At 40.0% G+C, this 26,432-nt stretch overlaps 1 protein-coding gene across 4 annotated transcripts in view; it reads right to left on the reverse strand.

Moving 5' to 3' along the window:
• Positions 1-13,431: 13,431 nt before the first annotated feature.
• The window catches only part of LOC122791586, a 761,454-nt gene continuing 748,453 nt past the window's right edge, over positions 13,432-26,432 (reverse strand). For all 4 annotated transcript variants that reach the window (XM_044059356.1, XM_044059355.1, XM_044059358.1 and 1 more), the window contains exon 4: positions 13,432-13,866. In XM_044059356.1, coding sequence (XP_043915291.1) covers positions 13,468-13,866 — 399 coding nt within the window. In that variant the 3' untranslated portion in view covers positions 13,432-13,467. The remainder of the gene's footprint in view (positions 13,867-26,432) is intronic.

Consider the following 26,432-nt stretch of genomic DNA (forward strand, 5'->3'; position numbering starts at 1 on the left):
AACGCCAAAAGTGTATAGTCATCCCCTTGGCAAAACAAAGTGTCCATAAATTACCACAGGTGGTAATCCATTAAGTACAGAAGAAGTAATTAGGGACCTGGGACCCAAGTTGACAGCAATCTCTCATTTGACAACCACGTGGCCAAAGTGGTTATAAAAACATTTTATATAGCCCACCTAATCATGAAGGGATTCACATCTAGATCAGAGGAAGTCATAGTGCCTCTTTACTCATCCCCATCAGGCCCATAATAGAGTACAATGCCCCTTTGGGATGTACTTACCAGACACCTGCAGCAACTGGAAAGACCCCAAAAGTACCTCACCAAGAGGATCAAAGGGCTCAAACAGATGCCATATGCTGCCCGGTTAAAGAAACCCAGCTCTACTCAGTGGCATAGCGTCAGCTCAGAGGCGATCTGTGCATGACGATAAAGCCATGTCCAACCCGGAATTAATGGACATGCTGCACCAGAAAATCCAATCCCATCGAAGCCTACGCTCGAGAGACTTGGAACCTCAGCACTGAAATAAATAGGACATGCTGGAGGGACAGATTCATAACCCAGAGGCTCCCTTCACTCTGGAATAAAATCCAGCCCAGGTTAGGCAGAGTCCCACATTGACTCCTCTTCAAGAGGAATCTTGATGAGGTGGATGGGACCGTAATAGGTTTTATCCCGGGCTATCACTTCTGTGTCACTGTTAGCAGACAGAGGCACAGTATACTAATCTCAAAAAAGGCATAGCAAAATTCAATTTAAAATGGGTGGTGAAAGCCAAACACACTCTGGCTGAGGCTTTACTAAATGCCCTAGGGCAGATAGCCTAGTATGAACCTATGAACCTATAAGTACAGTAAGCAATGCAGATATCACTAGGGATCCACAGAGGCGCTGAAAAGACGCGTTTTAGGTGAAATTAGCTTCAGGAAATAACAAGCAAACAAATAACAAGCATACAAACAAAGCTAGATTCAGCAGGCCTGATCTAGTCTATGCTACAGCAAACAAGGTGTACCAATTTCAGTAAGAAACAGTTCAAATATGTAGGCACTATAAGCCTTTAACCAGAAATTCCCAGCTCAGAAGGGCAGAGTCCAGCCTCTCCTCCCACAAGAGTGCAGACCATGAACCTTCTTAATGTAAAATAACTGGCCTGAAGCCCAAGTGCTTAAACCAGAACTAATACACTTTCAGAATAACAGACACTGAGCCCTCAATCAGCAGTTCCCAACTTAGAGGGATGTAAGCTACCTTGCCCTGCCACCACAGTGCAGGCCACAAACCTTCCTAATGTAAAACAACTGGTCTGAAGCCCAAGTGCTTAATCCAAAAGACTTAGAATGATAGCTACACTTTAATCAAGTTACTACCAAGCAGTAATAAATACAACTGACTACTTTAAAAAATGCCTGGATTAGTGTTCAAGTTATACAAACAAAGCTAGATTCAGCAGGCCTGGATCTAGTCTATGCTACAGCAAACAAGGTGTACCAATTTCAGTAAGAAGCAGTTCAAATATGCACGGGCACTATAAGCCTTTAACCAGAAATTCCCAGCTCAAAGGGCAGAGTCCTGGTCCTCTCCCTCCCACAAGAGAAGAGTGCAGACCAAATCACTCTAACCTCTTACTGTAAAAAATAACTGGCTTGAAGCCCAAGTGCGCTTAAAACCAGAATTAGTACACTTTTAGAATAACAACGGACACTGAGCCCTCAATCAGTAAGCGTTCCTAAATTAGAAGGGATGTAAGTTACCTTGTTCTTGCCACTACAGTGCAAAACCACAAACCTTCTTAATGTAAAACAACTGGTCTGAAGCCCAAGTGCTTAAACTAAAAGGCTTAGAATGAGTTACACCAAGCTAGTAATAAATACAATTGAGTACTTATAAGATGACATAAAAGCAAAATAAAGTAGGAAGAAACACAAATACAGTAAAGCAGATAAAAAAAATTAAGTGGAAAGAGAGAAAGGAGTAGCAGAAACTAAGCTGATTGGCCTTTCTCAAATGTTCTCCCTGTAACACTTTGGGTAGAATGAGGTAATGACACTAGACTGGGAGGAGGGTCCCAGATCAAATTTACACTAGGGCGGCAACTGCAAAGCCACCAACTATAAAACACTATACCAACAGGAGGGAGGAGAGTGGGAAACAAACTGCAGAAATGTTTCTCACAGCTGAAAAGCAGCAGTGAGCCTTTAAATGAAAGTTTTAAACAGCTAAAGGAGCCTCTAGAAAAAAAGAGTTTAACTGCAACAAGTTATTAGAAACAAACAACCCAACAGATGCTTAATAAAAGTGGACAATTTCCAGTTAATACCTCACACACAGTGAAACTACCTAGAAAAGTACACAGTACACGAAGTGCTATACATAACAAAGAAATAAAGAACAAAATAAACAAAAAAGAGGATACTTGATGTTATATATTATAGAAAACGCAAAATCCAGAGCATATACAGGAGCAACAAACAGGCAGTCCACCAGAATGAAAATGGTACGACAATTCCAAAAGTCAAAACGAATTCAAAGACTCCCGTTCGTAAAAACAACACCTTTTATTCGAACAAACAGTAGTGTGCTTTCACCCTAAGGCTTCTTCAGACTATAAAAAACAACATAGAAAACTTCCTGTCTTTATAAAGCAGATGGTAAAACCACGTGAAATCAATTAAGTTCATGATGTCATTAATCTCACTCAGAATTTAAAGTTTAATGAAAATGCATATTCAAACAATGTATATGTACATATATAAAAAGTTTTACATACATAAAGAGCACTTGTTCATAAATAACATATAACAAACACTTATACACAATGGTAAATATCTAAAACTAAATCATTATATATTAAAAACTTTCCCAAAAAAATTTTAAAAAAAAAAAACCCCCTTTTCCCCCCCAAAACCCCAAAAAAAAGGGGCCCCCCCCCCAAAAAAAAAAAAATTTAAGGGAAAAAAAAAAAACCCCCCTTTTAAAAAAAAGGTTCCCCCCCCTTTTAAAAAACCCTTTTTTTTAAAAAAAAAAAAAAAAAAAAGGAAAAAAAGGGGAAAAAAAAAATTTTTCAATAAAAAAATTAAAAAAAAAAAGGAAAAAAAAACCCTTTTTAAAGGGGGGGGGAAAAATTTTTTCCCCAAAGGGGGGGGGGAAAAAAAAAACCCAAAAAAAAAAAAAAATTTTTTGGGGAAAAAGAAAAAAAAAAAAAACAGGGGGGGTTTAAAAAATTTTAAAACCTGGGGGGAAAAAAAAAAAAAAGTTTTAAAAAAAAAAACCCCCAAAAAAAAAAAAAAAAAACCCCCAAAACCCAAAAAAAAAAAAACCCCCTTTTAAAAAAAAAAAAAAGGAAAAAAACAAAAAAATTTAAAAAAAAAGGGAAAAAAAAAAAATTTTTTCCTTTTTGTAATTTTTTAAAAAAAAGGTTTTTAAAAAAAAAAGAAAATTTTTAAAAAACAAATTTTTTTTAAAAACCCTTTTTTTTTTAAAAAAGGTTTTTTTCCCCAAAATTTTTGGAAAAAAAAAAATTTTTTTTAAAAAACAGGGAAAAAAAAAAAATTTTAATTTTTAAATTTTTTGTTTAAAAATTAAAAAAATTTTAATTAATTTTTTTTTCCCCGGGAAAAAAAATTTTAAACCCCAAAAAATTTTAAAAATTTAAAAAAATTTTTTAAAAAAAAACCCTTTTTTTAAAATTTTTTTAAAAAAAAAAATTTTAAAACCTTTATTTTTTTTTGGGGTTTTTGGGGCCGGGGGGCCCTTTTTCCCCAAAAAAAAAAAATTTTTTTTTTTTTTTAAAAAAATTTTTTAAAACAAAAAAACCCTTATTTTAAAAAAAAATTTTTAAAAAAAAAAACCCCAAAGGTTTTTTTTTTTCCCCCTTTAAAAAAATTTCCCCCCCGGGGGGGTTTTTAAAAAATTTTTGGGTTTTTAAAAAAATTTTTTTTTAAAAATTTTAAAAACCAAATTTTTTTTTTTTTTTTAAAAAAAAAAAAAAAAAGGGGAAAAAAAAATTTAAAAAACCCCCCCTTTTTTTTAAAAGAAAAAAAAAATTTTTTAAATTTTTTGGGGAAACCCCCCTTTTTAAAAAAAAAAAGGGGGGGGAAAAACCCCCCCCCTTTTTTTAAAAATTTTAAATTTCCCTTCCAAAAAAAAAATTTTTTTTTCCCCAAAAAATTTTTTTCCTTTTTTTCCCCCCCAAAAAATTTTTAAAATTTTTTTTTTTAAAAAAAAAATTTAAAAAAAACCAATTTTTTAAAAAAAATTTTTTTAAAAAAAAAGGGGTTTTTTTGGGAAAATTTTTAAAAAAGGGGGAAAAATTTGGGGGAAAATTTAAATTTTTAAATTTTTGGAAAAATTTGGGGGGTTAATTTTTTTTTAAATTTAAATTTAAAAATTTTCTTTTTAAAAAAAAAAACCCCCCCCCGGGGGGGGAAAAAATTTTTAATTTTTTTGGGGGGGTTTTTTTTTCCCCCCCCTTTTTTGGAATTCCCGGGGTTAAACCCCCAAAATTTTTTTAAAAAACCCTTTTTTTGGGGGTTTAAAAATTTAAAACTTTTTCCCAATTTCCCCCAAAAATTTTCAAAAATCCAAAAAATTTTTTTTTTTAAAAAAAAGGGAAAAAAAAAAGGGGCCCAAAAAAAAAAAAAAAATTTTTTTTTTTTTTTATTAAAAAAAAAATTTAAATTTTTAAAAAAATTATTTTTTTTAAAAAAAATTTTAAAAAAAAAGGGGGGGTTTTTAACCCCTTGGGGGGTTAAAAAAATTTTTAAGAAAAAAAAAAAAAAAAGGAAAAAAAAATTAGTTCCAAAAAAAAATTTTTTTGCAATAATTTAAAAAAAATTTAAATTTTTTGGGGGTTTTTAAAAAACTTTTTTTCCCCCCCCCCTTTTTAATTTAAAAAAAAAGGGAAACTTTTTTAAAAAACCCCCCCCCCCAAAAAAAATTTTAACCCCCCTTTCCCCCCCCCTTTTTTTTTTAAAATTTTTTTTAAAAAAAATTCCCCCCCCTTTTTTTCCAAAAATAAAAAAAAAACCCCGGAAAAAAAAAAAAAAAAAAAAAATTTTTTTAAAGAAAAAAAAAAATTTTTAAATTTTCCCAATTTTTCCCCTTTTTAAAAAAATTTAAAACGGGAAAAAATTTTAAAAAAATTAAAAAAAAAAATTTTTTAAAAAAAAAAAAATTTTTAAAAAAAATTTTAAAAAAATTTTTTTGGGAAAAAAAAAAAATTTCTTTTTCCCCCTTTTTTTGGGGGCCAAAGTTTTTTTTTTGGGGGTTTTTTTTGGGAAAAAAAAATTTAAAATAAAAAAAAATTTTTTTTTTAAAAAAAAATTTTTTACCCCCCAAAAACCCCCATAACATCTTTTCCCAAATTTTTAAAAAAATTTTTAAACAAAAAAATTTTTTTTAAAAACCCCTTTTTTCCAAAAATTCCCCCCTTTTTAAAAAAAAAAAAAAATTTTTAAAAAAAATTTAAAAAAAAAAAATGTTTTTTTTTTTTTAAAAAAATTTTTTTTTCCCCCCAAAAAAATTTTTTAAAAAAATTTAAAAAAAATTTTTAACAAAAAAAACCCCTTTTTTAAAAAAATTTAATTTTAAAATTTTTTTTTTTAAAAAAAAAATTTTTTTTTTAAAAAAAACCCTAAAAAAACCCAATTTTAAAAGGGGTTTTAAAAAAAAAAAAAAAATTTTTTTTTTAAAAGGGGGCCCCCTTTTTTTAAAAAAAATTTTTTAAAAGGTTTTTTTTCCCCCAAAAACCGTTTTTCAAAAAAAACCCCCCAAAACCCCCAAAAAATTTTTAAAGGGGAAAAAAAAAAAAAATCATGGAACCTAGGAACTTCCAAAAAAAACGGATTCCAAAAAACCCGCTCAACATCAAACAAAATGCCATTCTTCCTTTGGTTTTAAAAAAGTATAAATAATAAATAAAACCCAAAAACCACAACAGGAAAATGTCCAGTAATAAAAAAAAAAAAAACAAAAAACCAATACAGGAGCAACGGGAGAAAAGAAAAGGACAATTCCAAAAATCAAAACAACAAAGATAAGAAAAAAAAAAAAACAAACAAATGGGTTTCATAAGGTTTTTCAGACTATAAAACAAAATAAACTTCCTGTCTTTTAAAACAGATGGTAAAAACCCAAAAACAATTAAGTTCATGATGTCATTAATTAAGGGAAATTTTAAAAAAATGCTATTCAAACAATGTATATTACATATAAAAAGTTTTCTAGGTTCCATGAGTGTTTCTGGGGAAAAATTTTTTAATAGCTTAACCATCTGAACAGTGACATTGATGCTATGGAAATGGAATTTTGCTACAAAGATGACCTGAACAGGTTAGAATCTGACAAGTTTAAAAAAAGGACAATTACAAACCCCGCATTTTGGGATCAAAAAAATAGTACCATGGGCCTTTTTAAAAAAAGACTTTTAGTTCCATCCTGAGTTGCTGATAAATGGCAGCAACTCAATTTTTGAACAATTTAATTTATGAGACTGCTAAATGATTTTCATCACCCGAAAACATGTTGAGAAAAAAGGACTGTTTTTTAAATTTTGTCGTACAAATAGTTTCTAAGGGGGAAACTAGAAAAAATTTTTAGATAATGTTATGCAAAAAAAAAAAAGGCATAAAAATTTTGAGAGATGTCAAAAATTCTAAATTGTCTTCCTTAAAAGAATTTTAAAACTGGCCAAATTTGCCAATTTTTGATAAATCTTGGCAAATTTAAAGTAAAAAAAAAAATGTTGATTGGAAAAACAATCTGTGTTAAAAAATCTGATTCAGCCAATGTTTTAAAAATAAAAACCCCTGATGTAAAAAAACCAAGTTTGTTCAGCCTGGTTTCAAAAAAATGTGGGGAAAACTTATAAAAATTTTTGACTGCTAATTTTTGTTAAAAAAGGGGAAAAGTGCCAAAAACAAGAACATACCTTAAAAAAAATGAAAATTTTACAGTTTCTAAAGTAATAAAGTACTCAATAAAGGGGTTTATTTTATAAATTTAAAGGTTTAAAAAAAAAGGGAAAAAAAAAGCTTTTTAGAAAACAGTGGGAAAAAAATGCCCATTTCCGTTTCCCTTTTAACCTAATACTTTTAAAAAAAATGAAAAGTTTTTTAATGGTTTAAAAAAGTTAAACATTTAAAATTTTTTAAAAGGAAAACATTACTTTTTTGCCAAAATGGGTCACATTAATTTAAAAAGGGGGCCATGTTAAGAAACTTAAAAATTTTAAAAAGGGAATTAACTTAAAAAATCCTTGCAAAAATAAAAGTGTTTTTATTTAAAAAAATGATCCCGGAAAAAAATTTTCCCTTTTAAAAAAAAAGAATGTTTAAAAAATTCTTTTAAAACCTCCCAAAACTTCACTAAAAATGTTCAGTCAAAATAAAAAAACCCTTTTTTATTTTTTAACCCTTAGTTTGGGCCCTTACCCGTATTTTCTAGATTAAAAAACAATTCAGGTAAAAATTAAAAGGAAAATTTTTCCATTTAAAAAAAATTTATGCTTTAAAGTTTTTCCCCATCCAAAACTTTCCTTTGGGGCCTTTGGAAGAAAAACCCCTTTTAAACCCTGTGGGTTTTTTATAAAACCCCCTTTTTGGAAAAGAAATTCTATTTTTTCAAAAATTTTTGACTGACTGAATTCACAAAAACCTTTATATAGAGTACTATTTCGACTTCTATTGTCGATGCCAATAATGTGGTTCTTAAGGACAGTAAGCAGTTTTTACTAGATTTATATAGTTATACTAAAACTTTGCATTGATGATGAATTTTTATTTTATGGTAAGCTTGGATGTGGTTAGTCTCTTCACCGTTATTCCAAATGATTTAGGGGTAACTATGGTGCAGCGCTATTTGAATAGGAAATCACTTCTGAGTGAAGAAATGGTTGATCTGTTGGCACTATTTTTGGAAACAGTTCTGTATAACAATGTGTTTATTTTTAATGAGGATGTCTTCCTACAGGTTGATGGACTGAGTATGGGCACTCCTTGTGCCAATAGCTACGCCAATATAGTGATGTCTGATTGGGAAGAAGAATTACTCTTTCCGCTAGCCACCTTTCAACAACATGTAGGTTTCTATAGGCGTTTCGTGGATGACCTCTTCTTGATTTGGAGAGGTGATGAAAGTAGTCTATTAGACTTTGTGGCAAATATGAATAATTTGACTGAGTTTCTGAAGTTCACACTAAATTACTCAATTTCCAACATATCATTTCTTGATGTAAACATTATAAGACTTGAGAGTGGTCTACTAAATACTTCTGTCCATAGGAAAGCATGTTTTAGGAATAGTCTTCTTCATAGACATAGTATGCACCCTAGTTTTGTTTTTAACAATGTTATTAAGGGACAATTGATGAGAGCTTCCAGGTTGAATCCTTTGGATGAAGGCTATGAATGTGAGGTACTAGAATTAAGAAAAAGATTTAAGGAAAGATGCTATAGGGAGATAGAAGTAGATAGAGCTATTTCTGTAGTAAATGATTTAAGGACTTCAAGAGCCTGTCCCTATTTTTCTGAGAATGGGGAAAGTGTATCTACTATACCCCCTAGAGAAGTAGGTGGACAAAGTACCACTATACTTCACGAATGACATAGATAATATCAGGAGCATTGTTATGAAGCACTGGGACATCCTATCGCTAAATGATGATATAAGCAGTGTGGTGGGACGTCAACCCAAGTTCTTATATAAGAATAAGCTGAATCTAAAACGGAAGTTATGTCATTATTCAGGTGGTGTAGATACTCGTGTTACTCCATATATAACACTGTTCCTGTAATTCATGTAGACAATGTCAGTTTATAGATACTGACAATGTGTTTCAACATCCTAATACAGGTTATAATTATCATTTTAAAACTCAAACTAATTGTCGAGTGAAATAGTTTACCTTGCTAGGCGTGGAATGCACTTCATTTTATATAGGAAAACTAATGCGTCAGTTAAGTGAGCGCATCAGGAGCATGTTTACCATATTAGGATGGGTTCTGAAAATAATGCTTTTAGCAAAACATTGCAAACAATATGGTCCATTGCATAGTTTTAAATTCTCTGTCATGCAAAGCATAATACCCAGTGGTAGAGGGTAATTTAATCAACTATACAGAGGAATGTGAGGCGTTGGATTATCCGCTGTAGGCGGATAAACCACCAGGAATTAATGATAAAGTATGCCTACATCCCTTTTTCGTAAAAGACTTTTTAAACTAAAGCATACTGCTTTGGTTTAGTTTCTTTTAATTATATAATGATTTAGTTTTAGATATTTACCATTGTGTATATGTTTGTTATATGTTATTTATGAACAAGTGCTCTTTATGTAAGTAAAAACGTTTTATATATGTACATATACATTGTTTGAATATGCATTTCGCTTTAAATTCACAATTGAGATTAATGACATCATGAACTTAATTGATTTATTGGTTTTACCATCTGCTTTATAAAGACAGGAAGTTTATGTTGTTTTATAGTCTGAAGAAGCCTTAGGGTGAAAGCGCTTACTACTGTTTGTTCGAATAAAAGGTGTTGTTTTTACGAATGGGAGTCTTTGAATTCGTTTTGACTTTTGGAATTGTCATACCATTTTCATTCTGGTGGACTGCCTGTTGCTCCTGTATATGCTCTGGATTTTGCGTTTTTTATATATTTGTTTTATTACTACAGGAGTAATTTTCCTGTTGTGGTTCTTGCTGGTTGTTATATATTATAGCTCCAAGTTTCCTCAGTGTCCTTCCTTCGATCAAGCTCAGTGTGAAATGGCAGAACACTCACAAATGAACTTCTTAGGTAACAGAAAGTTGAAAGCTGAGACAGTTTTTAAGAAAGAAATCTCAAAAGAACCAATGAGGTGCTTAGTTTAAGCTGTAGTCCAGGTGACCTCAGTCAGCCAATGACCTCAAACAATTCTCTCTCACTGAAATGCCCGATGGGTTTGGCTAAACCAAGATGTCCCTGAATATGTGCTTAGACACACAGCCTCCACAAACACTAGGCCCAAATACAAGCCTGAATATGGAAATGCTACAAATATCCCCACTACTTAGAACAAACTGCAGAAATGTTTCTTCTAAATGACTATAAACTCTGTCAGCATAAATTCCAGTGTATAGTTTATACATCGTCGGAAGGCAAGTTATTAGTCTATAATTTTTAGGGTAGCTTGCAGGTTCACTCAAGTAGGACTATTGTTTTTCCTGTTGTTAGCCAGGTTGGTATATGTTTGGGGTGCGCATATAAACAGTTCTTCCTCATGGCTAAATCTTTGTGCAAAGATGCTAATACTTTTAACCAGAAGTTAGGTACTGCATCTAAGCCTGGGGTTTTCCAATTAGAGGCTTTTATTAACTTTATTTCAATCTCTCTGGCTGTTACTTTATCCCATTTCATATCCTGTACCTTTAAACTTCTTATTCTTTCTTTTACTTTTTCTGTCCATTTAGCATATTTGTTATGTTCCACAGGATCTTCATAGATACTTCTCCAAAATGTATCTATTTCTTAATTTTTTGGTGTTTTTTCAATTCCTTTTACTTCATTTCCCAAATATTATTAAAACTTTTTTGGGTCATCAATAAATTGCTTATTTTGTACTTTTCCTTTATATTTATCTGTGTATCTTCTAAAGTTTTTCCACCTGTGCTGAACTTTTTGGTTTATTTGCAATAGTTTATGATAGATCCCGATCTGCTCTAATACTGTGCCTTGACTTTATCACATCTATCCAAGTATTTTTGTCAGTCTGTTCCGTCTTCTATACTCTTCCAAAAGTGACACTTATTGTCTTAATTCCTTTATATAGTTTTCTCTGTTCGATACTTACATGATGGTATTCAATTTCTCCCTTTCCTCTCCCTCACTGCCCTGTGTTCTTGTGGTAGAACTTTATCAGTTATTAATTTAGCTACACAGTAATATATCCTGTTTACTTCTATTATATCGCATGGATCTCTATGGACAGTCCTAATTACTATGTTCACTTGTTTTATCAAACGTCTGACTTTTTGAGTTTTATTGACCTTCTGCAGTCTATTTCTTTCATTGGTCTTAGCATGTCTATCCATCTCTATTAAGTCAAACAACTCTTAGCTTTTCTGCTAAACTGAGTGCACATTTTTTGTTTTCCATTTCCTCTGAGCATTCTATAGAAAGTTCTACTGCATCTTCCTGTGGCACATTCTCTTCAATTTCATCCTATGCCATCCATTGCACTGTCATATGGGAACTCACTGGCATATCACTCCAACATTAACTGAGTCAAGAGTTTCCACAGTTTCCTGTTCATTCCCTTGCTGTCCATTTTCAAGTGAAAATTTATACTGGTTACCTGTAGAAGGCTCCAAAATATCTTCCTATGGTAACTGACCAGTTGCTTCTCATTCCACTGGTTTCCCCTTAATTTGGAGGTCCATTGTTCTGTCCTGTTGTGGTGCTTTCTGAATTAGATTTTGTAAACGGAATCCTTCACTTTGGAGGTACTCCATAACCCCATTTTCTATTTTTTTTTAACTTCTCCATTAATGATCTCCTTTTCTACTTTTCCTCTGTCTTATTTTTCAGATTGAAAAGTTTTCCATATCCAGATTCCTTTGCCTGTATTTCTCTTCAAATATCTTTGGTGCTGCTCTTTTTGTACTGATTAGTTTTGCTTTCTCCTTTACACAGATATTACACCATATTAAATCTCTTTTTCTTTCCCATGTCCATATTTTCTTCTTCAGATGTCTCCCGATCTTCCTGTTTCTCCTTACTTTGGGGACTCGTTCCATCATGCTGTGATGTAGCCTGTGTTAGACCTTCTACACCAAATCCTTCACTTTTGCAGGCACTCCATAACTTCAGCTTCTATTTTTTTAACTTCTACTTTACTGATCTTCTTTTCTACATTCCCGCTTTGTGATATTTTTTTTTTTTGTGAAAGTCTCCATGTCTGAATGCCTTTGCTTGTATTTCTCTTCGAATATCTTTGGGGCTGCCTTCTTTATGATGATTAATTTGGCTTTTGCTTTTGCATAAATACTGCACCATATCAAATCTCTCTCTTTCCCATGTCCATATTTCATTTTTATACTTTACAAAAATATCTAGGTTTTGTTTATATTTTTGCATTTCCTCAGATGCTTCTTTTTCCAAACTGATCAAAGTTTCTTGGTCTATGCACTGTTTTTCACAAATCTGTTGGATTAATGATCACAAATTATTTGAAGCTTCTGACAGCTTTTCTTGTGGAAGTATTTTTCTTTCCTCTAATTTCTCTCAATCTTTTTGTATATCTTTTGTCTGGAAATTCTGGGTTTTTTGTATAATAGTAACAATATATAATTTCTTTCTTATCCTCAATAGTCCACTCTATCATCTTTATGGCTCTACTTTGGCCCATCAGTTTTTGTGGACTGCTACTACCTTCTACAACAGGAGGCCATTCTTCCTCTGGGACTGGCCTGGCCCCATTGTAGGAATATTTCCATATTTTGAGGATTCTCCACTGTCACTGTTTCCAGTCCTGGCACCAGTGCGCCTACCAGGATTGGGCACTTTTTTATCCTGGGTCTTGTGCACCCAGCTAATTTCTGACCTATTTCTGTCCATGATTTCTTCTTCTTTGTCTTTTCGGCTTTTCCCGGTTAGGGGTCGCCACAGCGGAACTCCGGTCCGCTAATGATTGGCAGTCGATTTTTTTTTATGGTGCCGAGTTGCCAGCCCGACGCCCAACCTTCAGCGAAGGCACGCCCATTCACGCATGTCTTTCGGAGGCCACTCGACCGCGGGGAGGACATGCAGACTCCACACAGAAGGCACTCCAGCCGAGAATCGAACAGGAGAACCCCTGTCCATGATATATGCCTTATAAATACAGTCTATACGATCAGTGTCTCCTTGGTGAGATTTTGTGAAAAACAGGACAGGGCCCCCTCATGAAGGTACTCACCACGACTTGAGGATGAATTCAATTTGAGCACTACTACTCCTCTCCTTTGCTTGCTGACTTTTTCATCTCTCCATTCGGACCCCAATGTTACTGTTACTATTTGTGGAATGCTATGTATCATGAGCCAAAACAGATCATTGTGTTTGCACTTTTTTTGGTAGCTTCTAAAAGCAAAAAGTATGTTCTACTATCTTGTTATCAAAACCAAAAAATAATTCAGGCAATCTGAAGATATTTTATACTCGGCAAACAATCTTTCTGTTCTGCTTTATAAACCCCATTTCTCTTTATGAATTTGGACACACATTTGACAAGAGAACAAGCCATTAATTTACGTGTTTCACAAACAAGGTCCATAGTGCATAATCTCCCTAAATAGAAAACAATGTTTAATTATTGCCATCTTATTTTTAATTGATTTTTTCTTACAGAGATCCCACCTCTCCTTTCAGCAGTCAACAAAATCCATGTACACATTCATAACAAGCAATTGGAAATAATGCAGGAAATACCTGAAATTTAACTGTCAAACAGGCAGAACACATCGATTTGTTCTTTATAAGCTTCGATGTTGTCTATGCCACCCCGGTGAATGCGACTTAAATATTTGCCATTGTCAGCTATGAAAAACACTTTCCCATCTTGGCTATGCATCTGGAACTCACAGAAAACGTCTAGTTCATCTTTGGCTGGCTCTATGTAGTCAATGCCAGATCTGTGAATACGACTAAGGTACTTGTTCGTAGGAGCCTTAATATAAACTTTTCCATTTGTAGATGGATGCACCAAAAACTGGCAGCTAGATTCCAGGCTGGATGTTGCCGCTTCAATATTGTCTCTGCCAAAACAATTAACTACACTCCAGAAATGTCCATTGTCTGCCTTCAGTGCAATAATCCCCTTTGGAAGCATTTCATTCTGTAAGAATCAAAGTTCCCGCTTATACAAACATCAAAAGAGAAATATAAAGTCTTAATAAAAATCCTGTACTTTCTGGAAAAACATACCTGATAGCCTTAAACTATAACAAATGACCAATTAAAAAAGAAGTTATGTACTAACCACAACATTCCATCTGTGTTGTCCATTTTCATTCTTCCTCACCTTTGGGTCTTGGATCGGATCCTCAGATCTAGCTCGGCCACATTTCCTAGACTTTGGATCCTAGTCTCAAGCTCCTCCCTCTTCCCATAACGAGCTACACTGTGCCCATGACTAAAGATTTTTCAGAACAGGACAGCTGGAGGAAATATTAAGGCCAATACAGAAACATGAAAAACTCTACATCATCTAAGATCCTTTCAGGAATGACAAGGCTGGGGGACCACTGGGAGGGAAGGTGAGGAAGAATGAAAATGGATAGCACAGATGGAACGTTATGGTAAGTACATAGCTTCTTTATCTGATATTGTCCTTTTCATTCTTCCTTACCTATGGATCAGAATACCCAGGAAGATAGCTTTTGGAAGTCCTTCAAAGAAGGATATACCTTGGCACTGTCGGATCAAAGGAAACTCTGTTTTGGAGATAATGTCCAACTTATAATGTGTCACTTAAGTAGGAATCTTTGACTAAAAGAATGCAGTACAGATAACCTTGACAGGAGCTCTGGATAAAAAATGAATAAGGAAGTCATGTATCTGGTAAAATGGACTCCAGGATGATGAGGCAATTAGAAAACAGTTTAGGAAAGAAAACGATCAAAGCTCATTCAGTAATCTAATTAGGCCAGTGTAATCTAGAAGACTACTTAACCTAAACAGTTAGATGGAAATGGGATATAAACAGCTGGTTAGATGTTCTGCACTGTTTGTTCCTTGTAAAATGAATACAATTTGTTATCCGTTAATACACAACTTCAGAACTGGCAATTGTCTGGATGATTAAGTCTGCCTAAGTAGCTACTCTGATTAACAAGGAGTGAATAGTCCAGATGGATTATCCTCTTTTCAAAAAAGGAATGTGAGGATGCTTTGGTAAACGAAGCCTAAAGCTTGAAAAAAAAATTGTTGTGAAGGAAAAGGATTTCCATGCAGAAAAATCTCATATCCCCATAGTCTGCCGGCTCAAGGGTTTCTGTATAGGTCACTGCAGGAACAAAACAATGAGATCCAAAGGAGAAGAGGGAACTTCTCATGGGATATCTAGGCAGTAAGATTTCTTTCAGGATAAAAGGGTTTATTATTCTTTATTTTTTTTTACATGGTGAAAGAAAAAAAAACTATATAGTTAATAACTGAAAAGAAAAATCACCTTTTCCTTAAAAGTGGGTAGTAGGAAAAGGGGAGAATGGCAGAAGCAGTAGTAGATAAAGGGCAAATGTTCTCATATGAAGTGTATATAGATACTGATTTCCATTTGCTTCTATATGCCTTTTCAGTAGAAACTTTTCTGGGAAGCTAAATAATGTCAGGAACAGGGAAACAAAATCTGGGCCTTAGAAACATTGTTGGACTTGGTGCAAACTGTACAGTTAGATAGAAGGTAAGGGAAAAGAATGACTGATCTCCACTGGATGAGAGGGGCGATCCAAGTTGAGCTCTTGAATACCTGGAGAACATTTCAGTTGCAACCAAGAAAGGGAAAAGGAGAGACAGAGATCATACCTGACAATGCCAGAATGGAGCGAAGGATAACAGAGGTTCCCTGCTAGCTAGTATAATTTGTTCTTTGAAAGGATGCAGCGAAGAGCATGTTTGTAAATTCGGGTGTATTTTATAATAGGCACTCAACCTTGCTCCATCAAATCAGTTGATGTGTTGGAAGAAATTAGAAGTTACGTACTCACCATAACGTTCCATCTGAGTAGGTAGTTCATTTGTCTGCAACCTGTGGGTTACAGATCCGAGCCGGCAACTTTTTCAAGCTAATGGATCCGAGCTCCTAGCCCCTCCCTTCACCCATAATCCCCTGCTAACCCTCCATGACCTCAGATCGAGTTTGCCTCTCCATATATATCCAAGAAAGGATACCTAAAAACTAATAGATCCAAGAAGGTCAGAAGAGGATGGTTAGACAAATGAACTACCTACTCAGATGGAACGCTATGGTGAGTACATAACTTCTAAATCTGAAGTAGGAATGTTCATTTGTCAGCAACCTGTGGGACAGAGTCCCCAGCTACTTGCACCCTGGGTGGCCATCATGGAAGGATATTACGAGCACCATGAGCCAAAGGATGCTCTCCCTCTAGAAAGCAGGTCTAGCTTGTAGTGGTTGATAAAGGTATGAGATGAAGCCCAAGTGGCTGCAGAACAAATATCATCCAAAGGAACTCTAGACTTGAAAGCCGCAGAAGTAGAAATGGAGCGAGTGGAATGAACACGAACTCCTCCTGGTGCGGGTCTACCCGAGGCTTGATAAGCTAGCAGGATACATGGGGAAATCCAGCGAGATAAAGATACTTTAGAGATAGCTTTTCCCAAGTTAAATTTGGCAAAGGAAACGAACAGCTGGTCGGATTGTCTATGGCCAGCCGTCCTATGGGTATAAAAACGAAGCTGCCTATGAACATCCAATGAGTGCAGCTTGTATTCACCCTTATTTTGATATTTAGGGAAGAAAACCGGTAAATTTATGGATTGGTTTATGTTGGTTTCTGATGCTATCTTGGGAAGAAAGGAGGGATTGATCCTGAGGTACACTATCAGGGTGAAAAATCAGGTATGGAGGCTTTACAGAAAGAGCCTGAAGTTCCGACACTCTCTTCGCTGAAGTAATGGCTACAAGGAATGCTGTTTTCCATGACAAGAATTTGAGATCCACTGAAGCAGCGGGTTCAAAGGGTGGAGCAGTCAAGGCTTAGGTTCATAGGTTCATACTAGGCTATCTGCCCTAGGGCATTTATAAGCCTAGCCAGAATGTGTTTGGCTTTCGCCACCCATTTTAAATTTATTTTGCTATGCCCTTTTTCGAGGTTAGTATACTATGCCTCTATCTAACAGTGACACAGAAGTGATACCCGGGGTAAACCTACGATCTCCCATCCACTCATCAAGATTCCTCTTGAAGAGAGTCAATGAGGGACTCTGCCTAACCTGGACTGGGATTTTATTCCAGAGTGAAGGGAGCCTCTGGGTTATGAATCTGTCCCTCCAGCATGTCCTATTTATTTCAGTGCTGAGGTTCAAGTCTCTCGGGCGTAGCTTCGATGGGATTTGGATTTTCTGAGGTGCAGCATGTCCATTAATTCCGGGTTGGACATGGCTTTATCGTCAGGCACAGATCTCCTCTGAACAGGCGGTATGCCACTGAGTAGAGCTGGAGTTTCTTTAACCGGGCAGCATATGGCATCTGTTTGAGCCCTTTGATCCTCTTGGTGAGGTACTTTTGGGGTCTTTCCAGTTGCTGCAGGTGTCTGGTAAGGTACATCCCAAAGGGGCATTGTACTCAATTATGGGCCTGATGAGGGATGAGTAAAGAGGCACGATGACTTCCCCTGATCTAGATGTGAATCCCTTCATGATTAGGTGGGCTATATAAAATGTTTTCTAACCACTTTGGCCACGTGGTTGTCAAATGAGAGATTGCTATCAACTTGGGTCCCCAGGTCCCTAATTACTTCTTCTGTACTTAATGGATTTCCACCTATGTGGTAATTTGTGGGCACTTTGTTTTGCCAAAGGGGATGACTATACACTTTTGGCATTTAGCTTGAGGCCATGGCTCTGGCACCAGTTGTCTGTTTCTATGAGGCCCTTTTGGAGGATGCTTGTGTCGGCTGGAGAGTCGATTATGGCACCCAGTTTGCAGTCATCTGCGAACTTGGTCAGCCACAGTCCTTCCGTGTTGGCCTGTACCTCCGAGAAATATATACCGAACAAGAGGTCCCAGGACTGAGCCTTGTGGGACACCACTTGTAACTGGTTTGGAGTCTGACATGGCTCCAGCAATTCTAACCATGTGGGTTCTGTCCTTGAGCCAGTTTGCAATCCATCTAGTGACATAGGGGTTTATATTTAAGCTGGTGAGCTTATCTATAATGCCAGTGGGGTATTGTATCGAAGGCTTTTGCGAGGTCCAGGTAGGCTGTGTGGACCACCTTCCCTCGTCAATGGCCTTGGTGACTGTTTCAAAGAAATCAACCAGGTTTAAGAGGCAGGATCTGCCCTTAACAAAGCCGAACTGGGTAGGATCCAGTGTTTGTAGGTCCCCAATATCTTTATTTATGAGGTCCATGATGATCCTTTCCATAGCTTTGCAGACCAAGCTAGTCAGGGCTTATGGGCGATAGTTTCCAGGATCCGTTGAGGCACCACCTTTATGGAGAGGGACCACTGTTGCTGTCGCCACTCTTTGGGCACATATCCTGTAGTAAGGCTGAGATTGAACAGTAGTTTTATGTTTGGGTTTAGCTCTTCTTTGAGTTCATGTAGGGCGCAGCCGGGACACCATCTGGTCCCATTGATGCTGTGTTTTTGCTTTGGAGAGGCGGCTCTTACCTGAGCATCTGAGATGTCAGGGGCAGCACTCTGCTGGGATAGATATTTGCCCTTTTGGTGGGGGAGAAGTTTGCGCTGAACCTGTCAGCTAGGATGTTGGCAATGTCTGTGGGTTCGATGTATTTTTGTCATTTTGGACTAATTCTGAGCATCTCTGGGAATTACCACCCAGGTTTCTAACATAACTAAAGAAAGCCTTGTGATTATCCTTAGTGTCCTGTGCAATTTTTCTCTCGAAGCTGGCCTTAGACAATTTTATGTGTGCCCGTAGTTTTTGCTAATACTGATCAGTGATGCCTTCCCTTTTGGGATTTTGCTTTATCATTTAGTAGCTTCCTCCTTCTATTGTATAGTTTGTTTATGGCTGGGGTCCACCAGACAGGGCGTCTGCCTTTGGAGGATTGGGTCTTGGTTTTATTTGGGATCGCATGATCCATGCATTCCCTGAAGGTGTTCATAGAATGCGTTTATAAAGGATTCTGCGGTCTGGGCTGTATTTTCACAGGCCGGGGGCTTTGAAGGATTCCACCTCAGTTTTGAGGAGTGTAAAATTTGCTTTAGAGAAGTTTTACACTGTGGTCTTCTGGGCAGTGGGTGGGGTCGTGATGTGAATATTCAGTGAGATTAGTTTATGGTCTGATCTTACCAGTGAGGATACACTTCTGGTCTGGAGCATAGAGTCCCCATGTTGGTGATGATCAGGTCCAGTATGTTTTCCCCTCTTGTGGGAGTGGTAACAAGTTGTTCCATAGCATTTGAGTTTATAAATTCTAGGAACCTTTGGGCTAGGGTGTTGGAGCTAGAGTAATGCTCCCAGTCTATGTTTGGGTAGTTGAAGTCACCCAATATAATGGTGTTTGGAGAGACCTTCATATTTTCCAGTGTTCTCAGGAAGGCCGAGTGGGGTTCCTGGTTTTGGGAGGGTGGTCTGTAGCAGGCTATAAACTGGAAGGCAGTTTTACCCACTGTTAGTTGCACATGGATAGTCTCTGATGCTTCGTGCTTTGCCACCAACCTGGAGGTGTGGGTATCTTTGATGAATATCGATACTCCCCTCCTTTTGTGGTTCGGACCAAGTTTTGGGGCGGAAAAGCATGGTATGAGGTATAACCTGGTAGTGCTGGGGGTGCTCTCGGGAGCCCTGAACCAGGTTTCTGTTACTGCACAGATATCGATGTTCTCCAATGCTAAGGAGAGTTTCGAGTGCGTGCATCTTGAGGTTTAGACTTCTGGCGTTGAGTAGCATTACTCTTAGTTTCTTATCCCTTGTGATACCTATGGAGGTGGGTTTGTCTTTTGAGCCTTGCCTAAAAAAGGCACTATGGGGGTAGCAAGAGCCTTTGCCAATATCCGAAAGCCCAGGGGTGACAGGTGCAAACCGTCCCTAGCGAAGCATCGTGGCTTGTCGAGCATATCATCCCAAGCTGACAGGCATTGGATCCCCTTTGAATGACACCAGTACTTAAGCCAATTGTTGAAATTGATCATCTTGTCTTCATATTGTGGCATCATTCTTGGTGAGGGTATGATGCTACTCAAGGTCAGGGTCATACCGGCCTGGGCTACATGCTCAGAGAGCTCCTTTATGTCTCTTTCATGTAGTCCAGGGAGTGCGTCTCAGGTCATTCACACCAGCATGGACAATGACTGAGTCATATTTGTACTTGCCTTGGAGGGACCTGAGTGCTTGTGTTATGTGGCGGATCCTAGCACCCGACAGGCTGCTCACCGTGACCCTCTCCTTGTTCAGCCTGGTGAGCGGGACGTCAGTGTGCCTGACGACAGAGTCACCTATTACAAGTGTATCAGGTGTGTTGTTTAGTCTTAAGGGCTGTGACTGTTTGGCACACTGGCTTTGTGAGATATGTGTTGCACGTGTTTTGTTTTGGGGTAGCGGCTGCTTGGGTGTCTGCTTTGGGGGACTCTGCTGCTTTGGCAGATCTTTACTTGGAGCCTCCGAGTATGTTTTTGTGTGATTATGTGTTTGGTTTGCTGTCGTGGTAGGTCTATGTGAGACTGTAATTGTAGTGAGTATGGTTTCCTTCTCCTCCTGACTGGTTATGCCAGTACTGAGTTGAGAGCTTAGCCTCCAGTTTGGCTATATGGTTGCATCTCTCACATGTGTTGGAATTTGTTGGGAGGAGGAGAGGGTTGTCTGTGTACATGAGGCAGTTGTAACATTGCCTCAAGATTCCCAGATTCACCAGCTGGACCGGAGGAGATTGACAACTGACCTTTGGACATGCTAGAATAATATTGGGAATTCCTTAATAATTGAAAACCAGGGCCAGTGGGGAGTGAGGGTGTAGTGCTTTTAATTTTTAGTGCTGACTTATATAATTGCTTTAGTGAGCAAGTGCCAGGTAACTTAAGTGCAATGTGTTACAGGTAACTTAAATGCAAAATACGACAAACAGTAACTTTCTTTCAAGTGAAACAAGGAAATAAGTACAGTAAGCAATGCAGATATCACTAGTGAGCCACAGAAGCGCTGAGATTGAAGAACTAAAGTAAGATCCCATGGGGGTACGGCTTCTTTTACAGGAGGTCTAAGTAAAAAGGTACCCTTGAGAAAGGTTTTACACAATTTGGCTGACATCAAGGGTCCTGTATCATGTCCCACATGATAATGAGAAATGGCTGCCAATTGCACTTTGACAGTTGAACAACTAGCACCTTCTTGAAAGAGTTCAGTTAGGAAGTCTAAAATGGATGGAAGAGCCGTAAAGGCATCTAGATCGCGGCGCTCCGCCCAGATGGAAAAACGTTTCCATTTGCTGTGATGTACCTTCCTGGTGGAGGGCTTATGTGCTGCCACGAGGATGGCTTTGACTGGTGAAGAGATACCGGGAGTCCTAACTAGGAGTGGAACTGGAGCAACCAAGCTGTCAGTTTCAGATTGTCCAGGTTTGGAGTTGGCGAGTCCAATGGATGGGAGATGAGATCCGGAGTGGGATCTAGAATCCAAGGGTGATTCACAAGGTGAGACCACAGGTAAGGGAACCAAATTTGTCGAGGCCAGAATGGGGCAATGAGAATCATCTTGATCCCCAACCGCGAGGCTTTCTGTAAGAGTTGTATCATCATTGGAAGAGGAGGATAGGCATAGAGTAGACCGGGTGGCCAAGCATGCACCAGAGCGTCTCTTGGAGATTCCCTGGTGGGGGGATTAGAGCGAAGAAATTGTCGCATTTGGCGTTTGATGGACATGCAAAAAGATCGCAGCAGGGTTGCCCCCATGTTGCGAATATCTGCTTCGCTACTAGAGGATTGAGAGACCACTCGTAGGGTGTAAGAAGGGTGCGGCTGAGCTTGTCCGCTAGGATGTTGGTCCTCCCCGGAATGTGCGCTGCAATCAGAAAGCGGTTGGTGGAGATCGCCCATTCCCACACTCTCGTGGCTTCGCGGCAAAGAGGATAAGATCTGGTTCCCCCCTGTTTGTTGATATACCAGACCACTGACATGTTGTCTGAGTGAATTGCAATCGCGTTCCTGCGGGGAGGAAGCTCTGAAGTGCTTGCAACACCAACAGCACCGCTCTCATCTCCAGAACGTTGATATGCAGGGAGGTCTCTGTATCGTTCCACGTGCCTTGGACTGTCCTGCCTGAGTAATGCCCCCCCCACCCGAGGCGGGAAGCATCCGTGGTCACCGTGGCGATAGGGGGAGAGGTGCAGAAGGGACGGCCCGTATGGAAGTTTGATGCTTGGAGCCACCATAGTAGCGCCCTTCTGTAAGCCTTGCTGATAGCAATGGGATGGTGGAGAGGAAGGGATAGGAAGGACCATTGCACTAACAGAGTCCATTGCAGGACTCGCATGTTCAAGCAGGTGCATGGAAGGAGTGTAATCGCTGCTGCCATGGAGCCTAGTGCCCTCAGGATCAATTCCGCTGGTGAAGCCTCTGAATGAAGGATAGCCCGCACATGAAGTTGAAGATTTCTGATTCTCTCGGCAGTTAGGAAGGCTCGCAAATCTCTGGTATTTATTCTGGCACCTATAAATTCTATGATCTGTGTTGGAGCCAGTAGGGATTTGCCGACATTGATAGTAATGCCTAGTTGTGGGGCTAGATGGAGAAAGAAGTCTCTGGCTGAGCAAAGTAGATGCCTTGTTGGTGTGGTCAGGAGCCAGTCGTCCAGGTACAGGAAGACCTGAATTCCCTGGAGTCTCAGGTGGGCCACAATCACTGCTAACACTTTGGTGAACACCCGGGGGGGCTGTGGTGAGGCCAAAGGGAAGGACCCTGAACTGGTAGTGACTGGCTCTCAGCCGGAAGCGAAGGAACCTCCTGGATCGTTTGTCCATTAAGATGTGGTAATACGCATCCTTGAGGTCTATAGAGCACATCCAATTGTTCTCCCTCAGAAGGGGGAGGATAGATTGAAGAGTGACCATTCGGAATTTTTCCTTGGTTACCGACAGGTTCAAGCAGGAAAGGTCTAGGATGGGTCTCAGATCCCCCGTCTTTTTTGGCACCAAAAAGAACCTGGAGTAGAACCCTAATCCGAGCTGGTCTTGGGGGACGGGCTGGATGGCTCTTTCTTAGCAGCTGCTGTATTTCTGTGGCTGCGGCCTCCCTGTGATCGGGTGGTACATCGGGGAGGTTCTTGGATTGGGGGACATGGAGAATTGGTATTTTGTACCCTCTGGATATGATGCGAAGCACCCAGCGGTCTGTTGTGATGGACTCCCATGCCGCTAGATGCTTCGAAAAACGCCCCCCCGACTGCCTCCAGAGTGGAGCAGCCGGGCAACCCCTCAGGGCTGCTGCGGGCCGTTCAGAGAAAGGTTCTCTGGACCCGAAATTTCTCTGAGCCCCTCTGCCCCTAGGGCGACGTCCTCCCTGTCCACCTCTGCCACGGTAGGACTGGTTGTCCGGAGCTGGTTGGGAATGTTGTGATTTTCGGAACCACATCTTCTTCTGACCCTTTTGATTCCTTGAAAAGGACCGCTGGGGAGCAGAGAAGCGGACTCCGACGGCAGACAACGTCTTCCCGTCCTTCTCGCTCTAGACAAGCGTCCCGCGAACTGTTTTGCCAAAGGGCAGAACCAAAGGGGGCGTTCGCGAAGGACGCTTTAAAGGGCTCCGTAAAGTCGCAATGACGGAGCCAGGCCTGACGTCTCATGACTAGGCCTGCTCCGCTGGCCCTAGCGGCTCCCTCTGTGGCGTGGAACAATAGCCGCATAGAGGTGTTTGAAATAGATCTCAGAGTGGCCATTCGGGTGGAGTACAATTGTTTATCCTCCTCCGACATGGACTCAGGGGGGGATGCAGCGTATTCTTTGATAAGATCCCGCTGCATCCTGATGACATGTGCCATATAGTTCAGAGACCTTACTGAGAAGGTCGCTGAACTAAAGACTCGCTTCCCTAAGCGATCCATCAAACGGAACTCTCTGCTCGGTGGATGGACTGAGGGACTCTCCTGAGCCAATTCCCTTTGTGGCTGCCGCCGTCAACATGGCATCTACAGGGGCCCTTACTCCAATGTGACCCGGTCTGAGGGGCTAAGAATCCTATCCGCTTGGTGGTATTGGCTCCACGGTGTCCGGATCCTTCCATGCCCTGGTGGTAAGGTCCACCAGGGGATCGGCTGGAGGGACACCCAGGAGGTAGGCGGGCCTGCCTCAATGCCTCCAGAAACACGGACTCGTCAGAGGAAGACTTGGGGCAGACCACCCACCTCTGATTCTCAGCATCTCCATGATGTCTCCAAAGGAGACATCCTCAGGTGATCTTGGGGAGCCTTCCCTTCCTCCAAGTCAGTGTCCTCGGTTAAGGACTCAGGGGAGTCCACGTGCCTCCTTTGCACTTATGCTTGGGGAGCTTCCTCGGGGGACTGTCCGAGGAGGCCTGCCAGCAACATCTTGTTCCAACGGAACTATCTGACATCGAAGCAGGCTGTCCCTTTGGCCGGGTGATGGAAGCCTGGCCCAGCAGAGAGGGAGTGCAGGAGGAGTCGATGCAAGGACCGGGGTCCGGATGCTCTCAACAGAGCCCTCTCCACAACATCGAATGCCGAGGAGAGCCACTCTCCAATGGATCGAAAGTCGGCTCCCACTGGATCCGATGAAGGGATCGGAGCGGCGCCGAGACCGTCGGATCCGAGGAACCAGTGTGCTCCGACCTGGGCGGGCCAAAGGCACACTGAATCCCGGATCCGAGCTCGGACCACGGCTCCGAGGTCGGATCCGACAATTCGAGGTAGGGTCGGATCCGAAGTACCAAGTACTGTCGGGGCAGACACACCCCCGGCTCCAAGGCTGCTCGGCTCCGAGCGCTCCAAACCCGGGTAGCAGGTCGGAGAAGGAGCAATTGGGTGGAAAAAAGGTGTCGAGCTCCCCCCCTGAGTGGGGGGAGGCAAGAGCACTCCCATCTGCAGCTGGGCCTGGATGAACCTTCGCATCATCCGGTCCAAGTCTGCATCAGATAAACTGAATGTGGATCTCAAAGAGGCCACCGAGGCAGGCCTGGAATGCCGCCTCGATGACCTTGACGGAGATCGGGTCTCCTCCTCCTCGGGCCCCGGGGAGAAAGAAGGGGATCGGAGCAGAGGAGGAGGAGACCTAGAAGCAATGGAGGGAGAAGCCCGCTTAGCTGGCGGCCCGCCGCTGTGGTGCTTCTCCCTCCGTTTCTCCCTCCTGACCTCCCTGTCCTCCGACACTTTAGCAGGAGTTTGAGTCCCAGTCGGAGGCAGGGGGGCAGGAGTGGCAACCATCACAGGCCACAGGAGTAACAGAGGTAGCGGAGGCCGAAGCTGAATCCGGGGGTAGAAGTCCCGCCAGGACCAGCTTCGACCTCCGTTCTTTCAGTGCTCTGGGGTTGAACGCTGCACAGATAGTACAGCCCGAGGTGAGGTGTTCAACCCCAAGGCACCGAACGGACCGAGTGTGGCCATCAGCCGGGGAGAGCCTATGGCTACACTCGGTACATTTAGAAAATATGGCTTTTGGGGCCTCAGCCATTCCCTTTTTTTTTTTTTTTTTTAACTAAAAGGAATAAAACTACACACACACACAGGCCCCAAAAGACACTCAACACACACTCGCACACTAGCGACCAGCGAAGGGAGGGTATTAATTAAAAATATAGGGAACCTAACTCATGCACACTTTAAAAGTATTAATGTAAAATAAAAATTTAAATTCTGACGAAAAATGTAGAAAAAAAGGTAACTTTTTCACTTATCTGCGGAGCTCTGAAGAGGATCCAGCCATCACACGCGCGGCAAACTAGATCTGAGGTGATGGAGGGTTAGCAGGGCATTATGGGTGAAGGGAGGGGCTAGGAGCTCGGATCCATTAGCTTGAAACAAGTTGCCGGCTTGGATCCGATATCGGATCCGTAACCCACAGGTTGCTGACAAATGAACATTCCTACTTCAGATCGGTATTTCCCCTTCCATGAGATAGTGAAGACATCTGTTGCCAGTGCCTGTGAGTCTGGTGTCCTGCTGCAGTATCCAGGAAGTTGCCTGTTGGCAGAGGCAAACAGGTCTATTTGAGGTGTACCCCATCTGTGGACTAGGTCCACGAAAATATCCCTGTGAAGCATCCATTCATGATGGTCTGTGCTGGTTCTGCTTAATAAATCTGCTTGGAAGTTATGGAGAGAGGGGATGTAAGCTGCTTTCAGGGTAATTCCCTTTGAAGTGGCTAATTCCCACACTAGTATACCAAGTCTGCAGAGCAGGTAGGATTTGGTACATCCTTGTTTTTTGACATACCACAGGACTGTGGTGTTGTCTGTGTATATCAGAAGAGATCCCTTCCGAAGGAATGGAGTGAATGCCTGAAGGGCTAGGAGGAGTGCCCTCATTTCCCTGGCATTGATGTGTTCTGTTTTCTGTCTGTATGTCCACAGGCCTTGTACTTTTCGATGGCCAAGAGTGGCCCCCAACCCCAGATTTGAGGCATCTGTATGCATGACCTGAGAAGGTTGAGGTGGTTGGAGGGGGAGTCCTGGGTTGAAATTCACCTGGGCTAACCATCATAAGATTTCCTGTTTTAGGCATGGAAGCAAGACCATAATGTGCTCCAG

The sequence above is a fragment of the Protopterus annectens genome, chromosome 17.part0 (genome assembly GCF_019279795.1).
Source record: "Protopterus annectens isolate FY-2018-M chromosome 17.part0, PAN1.0, whole genome shotgun sequence".
NCBI lineage: Eukaryota > Metazoa > Chordata > Ceratodontiformes > Protopteridae > Protopterus > Protopterus annectens.